This window comes from Mandrillus leucophaeus, unplaced genomic scaffold, assembly GCF_000951045.1.
Source record: "Mandrillus leucophaeus isolate KB7577 unplaced genomic scaffold, Mleu.le_1.0 Scaffold892, whole genome shotgun sequence".
Classification (NCBI taxonomy): Eukaryota; Metazoa; Chordata; class Mammalia; order Primates; family Cercopithecidae; genus Mandrillus; species Mandrillus leucophaeus.
The window spans coordinates 306067-325138 of NW_012109719.1; the positions used below are offsets into that span (position 1 = coordinate 306067).

Consider the following 19072-nt stretch of genomic DNA (forward strand, 5'->3'; position numbering starts at 1 on the left):
TTTGGGAGCTTCAGTGTTAGGTGCGTATGTATTTCAGATTGTGATATGTTCCTATAGGACTAGTTCTTTTATCATTATATAATGTGCCCCTTTGTATTTTTAAACTGCTGTTGCTTTAAAGTCTGTTTTGTCTAATGTAAGAATAGCTACTCTTGCTCACTTCTAGTGCCCATTTATGTGGAATATCTATTTCTACTCCTTTACTTTAAGTTTATGTGAGTCTTTTATGTGTTAGGTGAGTCTCTCCTGAAGACAGCAGAAACTTGGTTTGTGAATTCTTACCCATTCTGCCATTCTATGTACTTTTAAGTGGGTCATTTAGGTCAGTTACATTCAACGTTAGTATTGAGATGTGAGGTATTATTCTATTCATCGTGCTAGCTGCCAGAATACCTTGGGGGGGGTGTGTGTGTGTGTGTGTGTGTGTGTGTGTGTGTGTGTGTGTGTTATTGTTATACAGGTCCTGTGAGATTTATGCTTTAAGGAAGTTACATTTTGGTGTATCTTGAGGATTTGTTTCAAGATTTAAAGCTCTTTTACCAGTTCTTGTAGTGCCAGCTTGTTAGTGGCAAATTCTCTCAGCATTTGTTTGTCTGGAAAAGACCGTATCTTTCCTTCATTTATGAAGCTTATTTTTGCTGGAGACAAAATTCTTGCCTGATTACTTTCTTGTTTAAGGAGGCTAAATTTAGGAACTCAATCCCTCCTAGCTTGTAGAGTTTCTGCTGACAAATCTGCTGGAATTCTGATAGGTTTTCCTTTATATGTTACCTGATGCTGATGTTTTTGCCTCACAGCTCTTACGATTCTTTCCTTCATCTTGATTTTAAATAACCTGATGAATAGGTGCCTAGCTGATAATCTATTTGTGATGAATTTCCCAGGTGTTCTTTGAGCTTCTTGTATTTGGATGTCTAGATCTCTAGTAAGGCTGGGAACATTTTCCTTGATTATTCCCTTAAATCTGCTTTCCAGATTTTTAGATTTCTCTTCTTCCTTGGGAACACCAATTATTCTTAGGTTTGGATGCTTAACCTAGTCCCAAACTTCCTGGAGGCTTTGTTTATTTTTAAAAATTATTTCTTCTTTCTCTTTGATGAATTGATTTGATTTGAAAGCCTTGTCTTTGAGCTCTGAAGGTCTTTCTTCTGCTTGTTTGATTCTATTGCTAAGACTTTCCAGTGCATTTTGCATTTCTCTAAGTGTGTCCTTGACTTCCAGAAGTTGTGATTGGTTTTGATTTATCTTATCTATTTCACTGAGAAATTTTCCTTTCATATCTTATATCATGTTTTTTATTTCCTTAAGTTGGACTTCACCTTTCTCTGGCACCTCATTGACTAGCTTAATAATGGACCTTCTGAATTATTTTCTTGGCAATTCAGGGGTTTTGTCTTGGTTTAGATCCATTGCTAGTGAACTGGTGTGATCTTTTGAGGATGTTAAAGAACTTTGTTTTTTCATATTATCAGAATTGTTTTTATCGTTCCTGCTCGTTGTGTGGATTATGACAGAGGGAAGATCTGGGGCTCAAGGGCTGCTGTTCAGATTTTTTTGTTCCATAGGGTGCTCCTTTGATGTGGCATTCTTCGCATTGCCCTAGGGGTGGGGCTTCCTGATAGTTGAACTGCAGTGATTGTTTTTACTCTTCTGGGTCTAGCCACCCAGTGGAGCTACTGGGCTCTGGATTGGTACTGGGGAGTTTCTGCAAAGAGTCCTGTGATGTGATCCATCTTCAGGTCTTTCAGCCATGGATACCAGCATTTGCTCTGGCAGAGGTAGCAGGAGAGTGAAGTGGACTGTGTGAGGGTCCTTGGTTGTATTTTCATTTAGTTCACTGGTTTTGTGTTGGTTGGCCTCCAGCCAGGAGGTGGTGCTTTCAAGGTTATATCAGCTGCAGTACTATAGAGAGGAAGCAAACTTGCCCTAGGGTCATCCTGTTAAGTATTCAGGTTTCTCGGTTGGTGGGCAGGGCCTTAGAGCTGCTAAGAGCTTATGTTCTTGTCATCAGTAACCAGGGCAGGTAGAGAAAGATCATTAGGTGGGTCAGAGATAGGCATGTCTGAGCTCAAACTCTCCTTGGGTGGGGCTTGCTGTGGCTGCTGTGTGGGATGGGGGTGTGGTTCCCAGGCCAATGAAGTTATGTTCCCAAGGGAATGATGGCTGCCTCTGCTAAGTCACACAGATCTCAAAGGAAGTGGCAGCGGGCCAGGAGCAGGTGCGGGGGAAATAGCAGTAACAGGCGTTACCCTGCTCCTATCTAGCATGCAGTCCTACAGGCTGGTCTCACTGCCACTGTGACCCCCAACAGCACTGAGTCTATTACCAGGTATTTGGTGACCAAGGCTGAGAACTTGCCCCTGACCTCCAGCCTCCGTGCTGAGAAAGGAAGCTGACTCAGTTTTTTTTTGTCATCTAAGGGAGCCTGCAGCTGGTGATATACTTTCTTCAAAGGTTTGTGGACTCTCTCAGCTTTCCCAGTATGTTGCTATGGTAATTCTTGGAGAAAAAGTTCACAATGTGAGTCCACATGCTGCTCTGTTTGTCCAAGTGGGCTGCAAGCTAGTCCTGCCTCCTATCTGCTACCTTTTAGAGGCCTATATTTTAAATATTCAAAGTTGATTAGAAAAGAATTAGAAAATTACCCTTTCTCCCTTGTTACCATTTGCCTTTTTTACTGCACAGATGCCTGTTGTTAAACAATGTCTAGCCTCACCCCCATGAGTGTTCTTTCGTAAGAACTGTAAATCTTATATGCCTATTCCTGGGAAGTAGGAAAAGGCCATCATTTATCTAGGGATTGGTGCAGACGACTGATTATGACCCATAGGTAACCACTGATGGCAAAAAGAAAAGGAAGCGGGAGGATTCAGTTTCTGGGACCCATGCAAGCAAAGGAAAAAGTATGGCCAAATTACAATCGAGTTGTCATGAAGTGTATTTGGTGAGAAAGTCACAGATCCTGAAAGGTAAAAAGAAATGCAAAGGGAATAGGAGAGAGAAGATGGGAGATGCTGCAGGGTTACATCAGTTCTCTTCCCAGTATTCCCTTTCTGTGTCCCTAATCTTCCAGTCTCTGTAATCTTGGCAGTTCTCTACCTTCACATTCAGAGAAGATACCTCACTCTTTGAACTTGGAACACAGAGGCTGAAAATAGTTCTGGGTAGTTAGTATTTCTTCTGATATGTTGAAATGAGACTATGAAAATGGAAATTATTTTAGCAACATAAAATAGAAAAAAATGAATCTGGCCATCCTAATTGTGAGCATCCAATTTCAGTGTGTCCACTATATGCCACAATGAAGCTCAAATGCCTCTATGGGAAAAATCCATACTTAGTATCAAACTTCCAATTCACAAACAGTCGTCTTAAATACGATATGTGTGTAAACTGTGGAAAGTCTATTATAATATATAGTGTATTAAACTGAAAAGATTATTTAGAAAATAGGTCATCAGAGGTTTTTAATTCCAGTAATTAAGTCCTAGTTTGTTAGTTAACACATTTACTTCACAAAGTTTATTTAAACCAGTGGCATAATGTGAAGAAAATAAATTATTGGCATTTATTTTTCATTTTTCAAAGGTGCTTCTGAGTTTTTGAAATCTGCAAATTTCTCACCCATTTTGTCAGTACTAGATTGCCTCAGATACATTGGCCTCAGGCACCATTCCCTTGTGATTCTAATGTTTCTTACTCTCAGAAAATTGAGAATGTTTAAAAATAAGCAGAATCAGTAAACTGTCTTATACAAATCGTTGTCATGTTTTAAAATCTGAAAAGTATGAACCACAAAAAAGAACAAGAACAAAGTAAAATCTTGTATGCTTCAGTTCTAACATCTGAAGGATAACTCCGTACTATGATGTCCTTCAGAATTTTGACCAAATTACCTATGCTTAAAACTAGGAGTTAATCTCAGAATGTATACTTGTCATATAAACAATTGTATTCCTGGAATGCTGTACCTTCCGTGAAATCATGCACTACTAATAAAAATTGCCTTAGGGACTGACCATTGAAATGTATGCGCTATTGTGGTAAGATCACTAACAGAAGCAAAATTTATCAGCGACCCTAACCTATACAGCCTAGGCTGCTTTAGGAGATATTAAGAAAAGCATTAAATCAATGGAAAGAAAATGCTGGATTGTGGGCTTTAAGAGCACCAACTAGGAGGAAATGGTACTCTGAGCCCAGAAATAAGTAAAACTGGCCAGTAGCTGAGCACTCTTTGAAGCTGGGCCTGAACGTCTCTGGGGAGGGAATCCTGATGTAAGCATTCACTTTTTAATTTTCTTAAAATAGTATTAAAAATCTTTGACTTTGCAGCAGTTGAGGTGAGAGCTTTTTCCTTTTCCCATAAAGTTGTAATTTTATTCCCAGTAATCCAGTCTTTCTTGCCTAAGACAAATTTTATATGAATCAACATGATTTTCATGTTTTACTAATAACATTCCCCTTTTACCAATCAAGTTTAAGTTAATTGACGTTATAGGAAGAACAGAGTATATAGGTATATAATGCCCCTTCTTCCCTATGAGTATAGGGAGAGAATAGTAGATCAGGTATGTATATGACATTACCATATGATTTAGGCCTTAGAGATTCCTAGCAATTTTGATTCTTGGGTAGATGTAAGTCAAAACAATGGAATAACTTTCCAAAGTATTAAACTTTTTTTAACTCAAAATGTGTCAGTGTAGAATATCACCCAGTTACATTTGAAGCATTTCACTTGGATTGATATCTTCTTATCTCGTGTTACAGGAGGTATTCTAGTTCCAATATATTTTGGGGCTCTGATTGATACAACGTGTATGAAGTGGTCCACCACCAGCTGTGGAGCACGAGGAGCTTGTAGGATATATAATTCCACATTTTTGGGGTAAGTTGTCATAAATATATTTTATTAATAGATTTTTTTCTTTGACTATGTTAATTTCTAAAGTCTATCACTTTAGTGTGATTATAATATTAATAATGATAGCTACCATATAGTGAACACTTGCTTTGTATTTAGTATTGTGTCAGGCATTCTGATATCTCATTTTAATAATCATAGAAACTATAGAAAATTGTTATTTTCTCCTTCTTCTTTATGAAGAATACAAGTTTTAAGAATAATGAATAACTTGTCCAAAATAGCACAACTAAAAGAAATACAGTTAGGATTTGTATTTTAATCCCTTTTTATTACAAAATTCTCCTCCTCTGGCTTCTCTAGGAAGACACAGAATGACCAGCTGGGCTTCTGGTTATATGGTCATTGAGAAAAATATGGAAAAAAAATGTTTCAATACTCTTCATAGGCAAAGGTATTCTCTTAGTGACATTAAGATAACTGGGTAATCATCTGGAAGAAAAGAAGCTGCTACAATTGTACCTTACCTATTATAGAAACTCTAATTTGAAATTTATATATTGACCAAATACACAAATTTTACATGTGAAACTATAAGTATTACAACTACTCATATAGGATTTCTTTTAATTATCTAGGAGGAAACAAAATGTGTTTCTAAGTGTATTAGTCAATTCTCACACTGCTAATAAAGACATACCCAAGACTGGGTAATTTATAAAGGAAAGAGGTTTAATTGACTCAGTTTTTCAGATCTGGGGAGACCTCAGGAAACTTACAATTATGGCAGAAAAGGAAACCAACACATCTTTCTTTACATGGCAGCAGCAAGGAGAAGTGCAGAGTGAAGGAAGGGAAGAGCCCCTTTTAAAACCATCAGAACTCATGAGAACTCATTCACTTTCATGAGAAGAGCATGGACGTAACCATATCCATGATACAATTACCTCCCACTGGGTCCCTGCCATGACACATGGGGATTATGGGAACTGCAGTTCAAGATGAGATTTGGGTGGGGACACAGCCAAACCATATCATTCCATCCCTGGCCCCTCTCAAATCTCATGTCCTCACATTTCAAAACACAATTATGCCTTCCCACCAGGACCCCAAAGTCTTAACTCATTTCAGCATTAACTGAAAATTCCAAGTCCAAAGTCTCATCTGAGACAAAGTAAGTCCCTTCTGCATAAGAGCTGGTAAAATCAAAGCAAGTAAGTTGCTTCCTAGGTACAATGGGGAGGACAGGCATTGGGTTAAACACCCATTCCAAATGGGAGAAATTGGCCAAAACAAAGGGGCTACAGGCCCCATGCAAGCCTCAAATCTAATAGGGCAGTCGTTAAAACTTACTGCTCCAAAATGACCTCCTTTGGCTCCATGTCTCACTCCCAGGTCACACAGATGCAAGAGGTGGGCTCCCATGGCCTTGGACAGCTCTACCACTGTGGCTTTGCAGGGTACAGCTTCCCTTCAGGTGGCTTTTATGGGCTGGCATTGTGTCTGCAGCTTTTTCAGGCACACAAAGCAAAGTGTTGGTGGGTCTACCATTCTGGGGTATAGAGGATGGTCAGCATCTTCTAACAGCCACACTAGGCAGTGCCCCAGTGAGACTCTGTGTGGGGGTTCCAACCCCACATTTCCCTTCCACACTGTCCTAGCAGAGATTCTGCATAAGGGCCCCATCCCTGCAGCAAGCTTCTGCTTAGAAATCCAGGCAGTTCCATACATGTTCTGAAATCTAGGTAGAGGTTCCCAAACCTCTATTCTTGACTTTCATGCATCTGCAGGTTCAACACCACACAGAAGCTGCCAAGGCTTAGGGCTTGCAACCTCTAAAGCCATGGCCCAAGCTGTACCATGGCCTCTTTTAAAAATGGCTGGAGTGGCTGGGAATCTAGGCTACACACAGCAGGAGTCCCTGGGCCCAGCCCACAAAATCAGTACTGCCTCTTAGGCCTCCTGGCTTGTGATGGAGGGGCTGCCCCAAAGTTCTCTGACAAGCCCTGGAGACATTTTCCCCATTATCTTGGCAATTAACATTAGGCTTCTCATTACTTATGTAAATTTCTGCAGCTGGCTTGAATTTCTCCCCAGAATATGGGTTTCTTTTCTACTGCATCATCAGGCTGCAAATTTTTCAAACTTTTATGTTCTGCTTCTTCTTGAACACTTTGCCACTTAGAAATTTCTTCCACCAGATACCCTAAATTATCTTTCTCAAGTTCAAAGTTCCACAGATCTCTAGGGTAGGGGCAAAATGTCACCCAACTCTTTGCATAGCAACAGTGACCTTTCCTCCAGATCCCAACAAGTTCCTCATCTCCATTTAAGACCATGTCAGCATGGACTTTATCATTCATATCACTATCAGCATTTTGTTCAAAGCTGTTCAACAAGACTCTTGGAAGTTTCAGTTTCCCACATCTTCCTGTTTTCTGAGCCCTTCAAGTCTCTAGGAAGTTCCAAAGTTTCCAACATTTTTCTGTTTTCTTCTGAGCCCTCCAAACAAGTCCAACCTCTACCCGTTACCAAATTCCAAAGTTGCTTCCCCATTCTGGGGTATGTTTACAGCAGTGCCCCTTACCTGGTACCTGTTTACTGTAGTAGTCCATTCTCACACTGTTAATAAGGACATACTCAAGATTGGGTAATTTATAAAGGAAAGAGGTTTAATTGACTCGCAGTTCTAGATGGCTGGAGAGGCCTTCAGAAACTTAAAATCATAGCAGAAGGGGAAGCAAACACATGCTTCTTCACATGGCAGCAGCAAGAAGAAGTGCCAAGCAAAGAGGGAGAAAAGCACTTTATAAAACCATCAGATCTTGGGAGAACTCACTCACTGTGAGAACAGTATGGAGGTAACCATCCTCATAATTCAATTACCTCTCACTGGGTCCCTTCCACGACATTTGGGGATGATAGGAACTATAATTCAAGAAGAGATTTGGATGGGGACACAACGAAACTATAACACTAATTATGACCCAGATGCCCCAAATGATAGTTTAAAAACAAATGGTGGAAGGATTTTTATTGCTCTGGGTTTATACCCACTAATACAATTAATGGGCTGAATGGTCATTTTGTTTTACATTCTCTGATAAATCACCAGACTACTGTCTACAATGGCAGAACTAATTTACAATTCCACCAGTAACATATAAGTGTTCCCTTTTCTTCACCACCTTGTCAGTATCTGTTATTTTTTACTTGTTAACAATAGCCATTCTAACTAGTGTGAGATGGTATCTCATTGCAGTTTTGATTTGTATTTCTCTAATAATTAGTGATTTTGAATAATATGGAACAGAAAATCAAATACCACATGTTCTCCCTTTTAAGTGGGAGCTAAGCATTGGATACATATGGACACAAAGAAGGGAACAAGAGACACTGGGGTCTACTTGTGGATGGAGGGTGAGAGTAGGGTGAAGATACAAAGCTACCTATAAGTGACTATGATTAATACCTGAGTGACAATAAGTCTATACACCCAACCTGCGTAGCATGCAATTTACCTATATAACAAACCTACACATGTACCTCTGAACCTAAAATAAATGTTAAAACAAAGAAGATATAAAAGGAACAAATAATAAAATATTTTTAAAACTACATCACCAAAACTTATTTTAAGTGAAGTTCAAAAACAAAAGATAAATTGGAAGAATTTCTAAGTCAGACACAGACACAGGCAAATGTCTGATGTATATAAAAAGCTCTTAAAAATTAACAAAAACAACACCAAATGCTGGCAAGAAAGAGATAACAGGAATTTTCTTTCATTGCTGGTGGTGATGTAAACTGGTACAGCTATGTTGGAAGACAGAGTTAAAGTTTTTTATAAAGCAAAAATAGATTTATTGTATGATTAAGCCATCATGCTCCCAGATATTTACCTAAATTAATTGGAAACATATCCACAAAAAAAACCCCTGCATTTGAATGTAAAAAAATGGAAGCATTTAAGATGTCCTTAATAGGTAAACAAATAACTGAACTGTGGTACATTCATACAATGGAATATTAGTCATCAATGTATTAATCCATTCTCAGGATGCTGTAAAGAACTATCTGAAACTGGGTAATTCGTGAAGAAAATAGGATAAATTCACTCACAGTTCAACAGGCTTTAGAGGAAGCATAACTGGGAGGCCTTAGGAAACTTACAATCGTGGCAGAAGGCAAAGGGGAAACAAAGCATATCTTCTCATGGCAACAGGAGAGACAGAGAGAGAGAGCGCACAGGTGTAAGTACCACACACTTCTAAACCATCAGATCTCATAACTCACTATCTTGAGACCAGAAAGGGGGAAATCCACCCTCATAATCCAATCATCCCCCACCAGGCCCCTCCTCCAATTTGACATGAGATTTGGGCAGAAACACAAATCCAAACCACATCAATCAATAAAAAAAAAGTGAGCTATCAATCTACAAAAAGAAAGAAAGGAAATTTGAATGTGTAAATAAAAGAAGGCAGCCTACAAAAGCTTCAGATTGTATAATTTTAACTTTATAACTTTGTGGAAAAGGCAAAACAATGGACAATGAAAAGATCAGTTGTTTCTTGGGGCTCAGTGGGGAGAAGGGATTGATGAATAGGTCTGACACAAGGCATTTTTTAGGCCAATGAAACTATTCTATATGATATGATAATGTTGGATCATAATATTATGCATTTGCCAAACCTTTGGAAATTTACAACATAAAAAGTGAACTCTAATGTAAAATATGGACTGAATAATATATGAGTATTCTTTCATCATTTGGAACAAATATGCTGTACTAATACAAGGGGTTAATGATAGGAGAAACTGTGCACATGTTGGGCAGGGAGCCCTCCATACTTTCTGTACAATTTTTCTGGAAAACTAAAATTGCTATAAAATATGGGAAATAGTAAAGAAAAATATCATCAAACATTTTCCAAAAAAGTCACTAGAGGTTATGAAACATATGAAAAGATGAACATCTTTTTTTTTCATTGACAATAACATAATTGCAATTAAAAGTCACCCAGATTGTCAACAAAGGTATTGATTGCAGATTGTGATTGCAAAGTAAATGACTTTGAGCCAGTGGAAGTACTTCTAGGAATTTATCCTGTAGCTAGCTATATTCCCAAAATACTGAAAACATGTAAATATTAATCAATAAGGTATCAAATAATGACACATGCAGGCAAATGAATATACTGAGTTCTTAAGAAGAAAAAAGATATGTATTTTCTAATATGGACCCTATTCACAATATATTGTTATGTTAAGAAAAAGAGAAAGCATAAAGAATACGTGGAGCATGCTATTATTTATGTAAAGTGGGGAATGTTTCTTAGTTCAAGTTAAATCCCTGGAGAAAACTCCCTGGGTCAAATTTACTAGACGAACTTTCTCTCACTTAATGCGTAAATTCACTGTCTAACATTCGCAACAAGTAATGATCCGGCTTTTGCTGGAATTCTAGTAAAGCAGCATTCACCACCCCACATTCTCCTAACTTTTAAGTCTTATTATACAAAATGCCTTCCTAAATGGTAGATTTTATTTCTATGAATAAAAGTATGGAAAGAAATAAAAAAGCAACACTTACTAAATTTACATTAATGACATAATTTTAAGAAAGTGTTTATTTTTAATTGGAATTATAACTCATTTTAAGGGCAACTGGCAAGATGCTCCTCAGAATCTCCCCAAAGCAATGATCACCAAGTCCAAGCATTAACATCACATTTTAGGATAGCCATTACTTTAGTTACTTTAGTTTCAGTATGAAAAGACCCCTAAAACAATTAAAAAAAAAAAAAAAAAAAAAAAAAAACCATACTAGTTTCCTTTCCTTTAGTGATGGTTTAGGTAAAACTAAAAGGAAATGTGTGTATGTGTGTGTGTTGTGTACACACACACATATATATGTATGTGTGTATGTAAGTGGGAAGCAACAGAAGAGATCAGAGGGATGTGATTGAGAACGACTATGCATATTGTTGCTGGTTTTGAAGTTGGAAGAAAGGGCCCAGAAGCCAAGAAATGTAGGTCACCTCTAGAAGTGGAAAAAGACAAGGAAACAGATCCTAGAGTTTACAGAAAAAAAAATGCAGGGCCGGGCGCAGTAGCTTATGCCTGTAATCCCAGCACTTTGGGAGGCCAAGGAAGGTGGATGATTGGAGGTCAGGAGTGAGAGACCAGCTTGGCCAACATGGTGAAACCCCATCTCTACTAAAAAATACAAAAAATAGCCTGGTGTGGTGGCAGGCGCCTGTAATCCCAACTACTCAGGAGGCTGAGGTAGGAGAATCACTGGAACCTGGGAGGTAGACGTAGCAGTGAGCCAAGATCTTGCCACTGTACTCTAGCATGGGCAACAGAGTGAGACTCCATCTCAAAAATAAATAAATAATAATTTAAAAAAAGATGCAGCTCTACCAATACCTTGATTTTAGCCAATTAAGGCAAGTGTTAGGCTTCTGACATCCAGTGCATGCTTCAAGCTTATCTCATACACCCTTTATTCAAAAGTTTGCACCACCTCAGCCAGCTAGAAATAACCATCCCTCTTTACAACTCTCCTGACATATTATAGCTCACACATGGCCCTTATTTGTCACCTGTGTTCACTGCTGGATTGTTTAAAGTGGAAATTTTTAAAAGAGCAGTTATTTTCCAATTAATACACGGAAAGTTAAATGATTATCTTATGATTATTAAAGGACTTTATTTTTTAGACTAGTTTTAGAATCACAGTAAAATTGAGGAGAAAGCACAGAGATTTCTCATATCCTGCCTGCTCCAACACATGCATAGCCTCTCCCATTACCAACATTTCCCATCAGGGTGGTACATTGGTTACAATTGACAACCCATATTGACGTATCTTTATCATTCATGATCCATAGTTTACATCAGGTTTCACTTTTGTTGTGGAACTTTCAATGGGTTTGCATGACCATATAATGATATATAATCCACCATTACACTATCATAAAAAGTAGTCTTGCTGCCCTAAAAATCCTCTGTGCTCTGCCCTCCTTTCCCTCTAATCTCTGGAAACCTCTAGTCTTTTCACTATTTCCATAGTTTTGTCTGTTTGAGATCACATAGTTGTAACCATACATTATGTAACCATTTCAGAGTAGCTTCTCTACTCAGTAATATGCATTGAAGTTTCCTCTAGGTGTTTGTTTGATAGATTATTTCTTTTTAGCATTGAACAATAATTTATTGTCTAGATATACCACAGTTTTGTCTACTGAGGGACATCTTGATTGCTTCCAGGTTTTGGCAATTATAATTAAAAGTTCTATAGATATCTGTGTGCAGTTTTTTTGTGTAGATAACAGATATCAACTCCTTTGGATCAACACCAAAGTGCAATTACTTGATCATATGGCAAAAAATATGTATATTTTATTTAAAAATGTCAGACTGGCCTCAAAAGTGTCAGTATCATTTTGCATTTTCTCCAACAATGAATGAGAGTTTCTGTTGCTCCACTTCCTTATCCACATTTAATGTTTAGTGTTCTGGATGTTGGCCATTCTCCTAGGTATATAGTAGTATCTCATTGTTGTTTAAATTTGCCTTAAATTTGCATTTCCTTGATGACATAAGATGTGAAGCATCTTCTTATATGCTTATTTACCACCTCTACATTTTCTTTGGAGAAGTATCTGTTAAGGTTTTTGGCCCATTTTTTTAAACTGTTTTTTTTCTTTAAATTGTTCAGTTTTAAGAGTTCTTTGTAAAATTGAGCAGAAAGCACAGAGATTTCCCATATTTATTATTTGGATGTCTTTTGTGAATATTTTCTCTCAGTCTGTGTCCTCTGACTCTCATTTTATCATCTTGACAGTGTATTTCTCACTTACTCAGAGAAGAATTTGTTTTGGTTTTTTTTTGTTCAGAAATGGGTCTTGCTCTGTTGCCCAAACAGGAGTGCAGTGGCACCTTCTTAGATCACTGTAGTCTTGAACTCCTGGGCTCAAGCGATCCTCCTCCCTTAGCCTCCTATTGATGTAATTTTGGGATTATTTATCTTATTTAGCTTATTAATATAATGAATTATATAATCAATATTTGAATACTGAATAAGCAAGACAGTTGAATACTGAATAGCCAAGACAAATTGATAGTTGAATGTTGAACCAGTCTTGCAAACCTAAGATACATGCCTGGATAACTGTTCTATTCAGAAAGTTTTAATTTTAATGAAGGTCTGCTTATCAATGATTTATTTAATGAATTGTGCTTTTGCTGCTGCATCTAAAAAGTCATAAACAAATTCTAGGTGGTTTTCTCCTGTGTTACCTCATAGATTACAGTTTTACATTTTATATTTTTTATAGTTTTACATTTTACATTTGTCATTTTGAGTTAATTTTTGTGAAGCATAATTTCACTATTTTGCATATGGATATCTAGCTATTCCAGCACCATTTATTGAAAATATTAACTCTTTCTCTATTGTATTGCCTTAGTTCTTTATTAAAGATCAGTTGACTATATTTAAGTGGGTCTTTTTCTGGGCTATTTGTTCTTTCCACTGATATATTTGTATATTATTTTACCAAAATTACACTGTCTTTATTACTGCGGCTTTATAGTAAGTCTTGAGGTCAGGTAGTATCAATACTATCATTTTGTTCTTTTCCTTGAGTATTGTCTTGGCTATTCAGTATCTTTTACCTTTTCATATAAACTTTAGAATTAGTTTGTCGATGTCCACAACATAATTAATGAAGATTTCGATTGGGAGTGCATTGAATCTGAATATCAAACTGGGATGAACTGACATCTTGACAATATTGAGTCTTTCTATACTGTACATGAACATGGAATATCATTTCATTTTTTTAGTTCTTCTCTGATTTATTTAATCAGAATTTTATAGTGTTCTGCATGCAGCTTTTGTATATATTTTATTAAATTTTTACCTCATGTTTCATATTCAGGGGTACCAATGTAAATAGTAATGCGTTTTTAATTTCAAATTCCACTTGTTCATTGATAATACATAAGAAAACTTTTCATTTTGTTATATTCATCTTGTATCCTGCAATCTTACTATAATAGTTTATTAGTTCCAGGGTATTTTTGTCTATTATTTGAGACTTTCTACATACACATATGTTAAAAAAAAAAAAAAAAGGCAATTTTGTTTCTTCCCTTCAGCTTGTATACATTTCATTCCCTTTTCTTTTTCTTTTTTTTTTTTTTATCACATTAGCTAGGATTTCTGGTACTAGTATACATTTCAACTTGTATATATTTCCTTTCAACCTGTAGACATTTCATTCCCTTTTCATTTTTTTTTAAATCACATTAACTAGGATTTCCGGTACCATGTTGAAAATCAGTCATGGGAGATGACATCCTTTCCTCATTCCAGACCTTGGCAGGAAATCTTTGGGTTCTTTGACGTGAAGTATGATAAGTGTAGGATTTTGGCAGATTTTTTAAAATCAGATTGATAAAGTTCTCTATTCCTGGTTTAATGAGAGTTTTAGTCACGAATGTGTGTTTGGTTTTCTCAAATGCATTTCTGCATTTTCTGATGTGATCGTGTGATTTTTTTTCATCTTTAGCCTGTTAATATAACGAATTATATAATTCATTTTTGAATGTTGAACCAGTCTTGTAAACCTGAGATACATTCCACTTCGTTGTTGCATATAATTTTTTATATAATTTTGGATTCAATTAGCTATTTTTGAGAATCTTTGCATCTATATTTGTGAGATTTATTGCTCTGTAGTTTTCTTTTCTTGTAATATGTTTGTCTGCTTTGTGTAGTAGGATAATGCTGACCTCATGGGATGAGACAGGAACTATTCCTGCTGCTTCTATCCTATGAAGGAGATTATAATGAATTGGTATAAATTCTTATGTGAGTGTTTGATAGAACTCATCCATGAGCCCACCTTGGTTTGGTGATTTCCGTTTTAGAAGGTTATGAATTATTGATTCATTTGTTTAGCAGATATAGGCCTATTCAGATGGTCTATTTCTTCTTGTGTGAATTTAGGTAGATCGTATCTATCAAGGAATTGGTCCATTTCGTTGAGGTTAATAAAATTGGGGCCATAGTGCTGTTCATGACATTCTTTTTTTTAATCCTTTTAAGGTCTATGGGATCTGCAGTGATGTTCCATCTTTCAATTCTGATATTTATAAATTGTGTATTTCTTTCTATCTCCATTAGCCTGGCAAGGGGCTCATCAATTTTACTATTTTTTTTCAGTGGAATAGCTTTTGTTTCTGTTGATTTTCTCTGTTCATGTTCTGTTTTAAATTTCATTGATATGTGCTCTACTTTTCATTATTTCTTTCCTTCTGCTTACTTTGAATTTAATTTACTCTTCTTTTTCTACTTTGTTAAGGTAAAAGATTAAGCCATAGATTTCAGATATTCCTTCATTTTAAATATATGCATTAATGCTACAAATTTTTCTCTAACCCTGCTTTTGTGGCATCCCATAACTTTTGATACTATAATTTTATTTTCTCTTATTTCAAATATGTTTACATTTCTCATGAGATTTCACCTTGATTCATATGTTTCTTAGAAGTGTATTGTTTGATCTTCACATATATTAAGATTTTCCAGTTATCTTTCTGTTATTGAACTCTAGTTTAATTCCATTGTGGTCTGAGGAAATACGTTGCATGATTTCCATTCTTTTAAATTTTTTAAGAAATGTTTCGTATCTCAGAATGTGGTCTATCTCAATGAATAATCCATGTGAGCTTGGGAAGACTTTGTAGTCTGTTGCTGTTTGATGGAGTAGTCTACAAGTGTTCATTATATGCTGTTGATTGATAGTGTCATTGAGTTAAACTATGTCCTTACTGATTTTTGCCTGCTAGATCTGCCCATTTCTGATAGAGGCATTTTGAAGTCTCCTAACACAATTATGGATTCATTTACATTAATTCTCCACTTATTGTCAATAGGTTCTTAGAAACCGACATTAAGCAAAACAATATACTGTATGCCATAGGAACTTAACTCTTGTTTACACCAATTATCTGTGGTAAAATTGGTTTCATTATACAATATAAAATTTCACTTAAATTTACTAGTTTTCAGGAACCTCTTGACCATGTTGAGGACTTCATTTCTTTTTGAAGTTCTATTATTTTTTCCTAACATATTTTGATACTCCATTCTTAAAAGCTTACGTATTAAGAATTGTTATGTTTTTCAAGGGACAGTAAGAGAACTGATCCCTTCGTTATTACGTAAGGCGTTTTTTTTTAATCCTTGATCAATTTTCTTGCTTTGAAGACTGCTCTGTTTTAAATACAGTAACCCCCACTTTCTTTTGATTAATATTAGCATTAATTCCTCAGTCTAATTATTTTTAAATCAGCAATGAACAAGTGGAATTTGAAATTAAAAACATTTTTAAAAATATTTTATTAAATCTTTTATTAAATTTTTACCTCATGTTTCATATTCAGGGGTGCCAATGTTTTAATCCACCAACAATCTTATTATTAATATTTTCTGAGACAGGGTCTCACTCTGCCACCCAGGCTGGAGAGCAGTGGCTTGAACATGGCTCACTGTAGCCTCAACCTGCTGGGCTCAAGGGATCCTCCTGCCTCAGCCTCCCACGTAGCTGGGATCACAGGTGTACACCACCATGCCTGGCTAATACTTGAATTTTTGTAGAGATGGGGTCTGACTTTGTTGCCCAGTTTGGTCTCGAATTCCTGGACTCATACATTCTTCCTTTCTTGGCCTCCCAAAGTGCTGGGATGACAGACATCAGCCCCATGCCCAGCTAATTTTGATCTTTTAATTGATGCATTTTGATCATTGACATTAAAAGTGATTACTAGTGTAATTGAATTAATATTACCATATTTGTTACTATTTTCTATTTGCTGCCCTTGTTCTTTGATCCTATGTTTGTCTTCTACTTTTTGTCTTCCTGTTGTTTTAATTGAGCATTTTATATAATTTCATTTTATCTTATTTATTAGTTTATTAGTTGTACTGTTTTAATTAAAATATTTAGTGGTTTTCCTAGAGTTTGCAATAGACATTTAGAACCAATCCAAGTTTACATTTAAATAACACTTTATAACTTCACAGACAGTAAGAGTACCTAATAATACCAGAATAACCCTCATTCTTCCTTCCTATCCATTGTGTCATTGCTGTCATTTACTCCACTTATGTGTAATCATACATAAACATATGAATAAACATGCAAATTAAATACTATTAAACACATTGTGCCATTATTGTTTGGAACAAACTGTTTTCTATTAAATCAATTTAGAATAAAACTGTTTTTGTTTTACCTTAACTGATTTCTTCTCTGATGTTCTCCCTTCTTTATATCCAAGTTTCTGACCTATATCCTTTTCCTTCTCTCTAACAAACTTCTTTTAACATTTCTTGAAAGACAAGTGTACTGGCAAAACAGTCCCTCAGTTTTTTATTGTGCGACAATGTTTTTATTTCAACTTAACTTTTGAGAGATAATTGCACAGGGTACAGAATTTTAAGTTGGAGGTGTTTTTCTCTTAACACTTTAAATATTTCAGTCCACTCTCTTCTGGAGTGCATGGTTTCTGAAGAGAAGTCTGTTGTAATCTTTTACTCCTCTATACATAAGGTTTTTTTTTTTTTTTTTTTTTTTTTCTGGCTTCCTACAGGATGTTTTCTTCATCTTTGATTTTCTGCAGTCTGAAAATAACAAATCTATGCATAGTTTTTCTGGCAATTTTCCTTCTTAGTGTTTTCTGAGCTTCCTGGGTCTGTAGTTTAGTGTCTGACATTCATTCAAGAAAAACTTTCAGTGCTTATTAGTTCAAATATTTCTTTTGTTCCTTTCTTTCTCCCCTTCAAGTATTTCCATTATACACGCGTAGTTATCACAAAGTTCTTGGCTATCCTGTTTTGTTTTGTTTTTTTTCCTCTAGTCTTACTTTTCTTTGCTTTTAATTTTGGAGGTTTGTATTGGGATGTACTTAAAGATAGTTTCCTCAGCTGTGCTCTATCTAATAATAAAAAAAATTAAGGTATTTGTCATATCTGTTGTAGTATTTTTTAATCTTTAGTGATTCTTTTTGGTTCTTCGAATTTTTATCTCCTTGTTTACATTGCCCATCTATTCTTGCATGCTGTCTACATTACTCATTAGAGCCCTTAGCAAATTAATAACAGTTGTTTTAAATTTCCATTTTGATAATTCCAACATCCCTTATATATCTGGATCTGGCTTTCAATCTTATTCTTTTCAGACTGTGTTTATTGCCTTTTAGTATGAGATTTGCAATTTTTTCTTGACAGCCAGACAAAATGTACTGGGTAAAAGGAATGGCTGTATGTAAGTGTTTATTAATGTGGTGTAAGGTGCTGGAGAAAAAGTAGCATTCTACAGTTCTATGATAAGGTCTCAATCTGAGACTGTAACTCTGAATTGTGAACTTCAAACTTGCTTTTCAGTTTCTCTCTCCCGCCCTTAGGTAGAATGAGATGGTTTGAGGGGGTTGGAGCTGTATATGTTTCTCCCTCCCAGAGGAAGGCTAGAGACAGCCGGAGTTTAGTTTCTGTAGCTTCATATTAAAAAAAAAAAATAACAATAGGAAAGAATTTTATGTCCCAATGAAAAGAATAAACAGAATTGCTTTCTTAATATTTGTGTCTATAACTTCTGTTTGTTTGTTTTTTCTTTTAAGGTCTGCATACTGGGGAGAAAAAAATGTAAGCTATTTTTCACAATTTAATAATCTATTTTCCTTATTCTCTTTTCACAGAAGAGCCTTCTTCGGCTTGAAGGTAGCCCTAGTGTTCCCAGTACTTGTTTTACTTACTGTATTTATTTTTATTGTAAAGAAAAAATTCCGTGGAAAGGATACCAAAGTATCAGAAAATGAAAGACAAGTAATGGATGAAGCAAACTTAGAATTCTTAAACAACAGTGAACAGTTTGCACCATCTACTGAAGAAGAGTAAAGCGTGTAATTAAGGGGAGAAAAAACAAGCCATTTTGCTGCTGTTTCCATTTTGCTGCTGTTTCCAACTAATGCATTGATTCAGTAAAATGTTCCTTTTGTGGTGTTCTGAGTCTTTTCACTGAGAATTCCTACATTCTTCACTTATGATGCAACAATGAATAAGCCTACGAATTTATAATGAAACAAACTATAAAAAATGGTACCCATGGTTAGGACATAGCTATG

General features: G+C 35.9%; 1 protein-coding gene across 1 annotated transcript in view; it reads left to right on the forward strand.

Annotated features, from left to right (window-relative positions):
• SLCO1B7 (solute carrier organic anion transporter family, member 1B7 (non-functional)) overlaps positions 1 to 18845 on the forward strand; it is an 84603-nt gene extending 65758 nt beyond the window's left edge. The window contains 2 exon segments of the mRNA XM_011969464.1: positions 4774 to 4891; positions 18647 to 18845. Coding sequence (XP_011824854.1) covers positions 4774 to 4891; positions 18647 to 18845 — 317 coding nt within the window.
• The last annotated feature ends 227 nt before the right edge of the window (positions 18846 to 19072 follow it).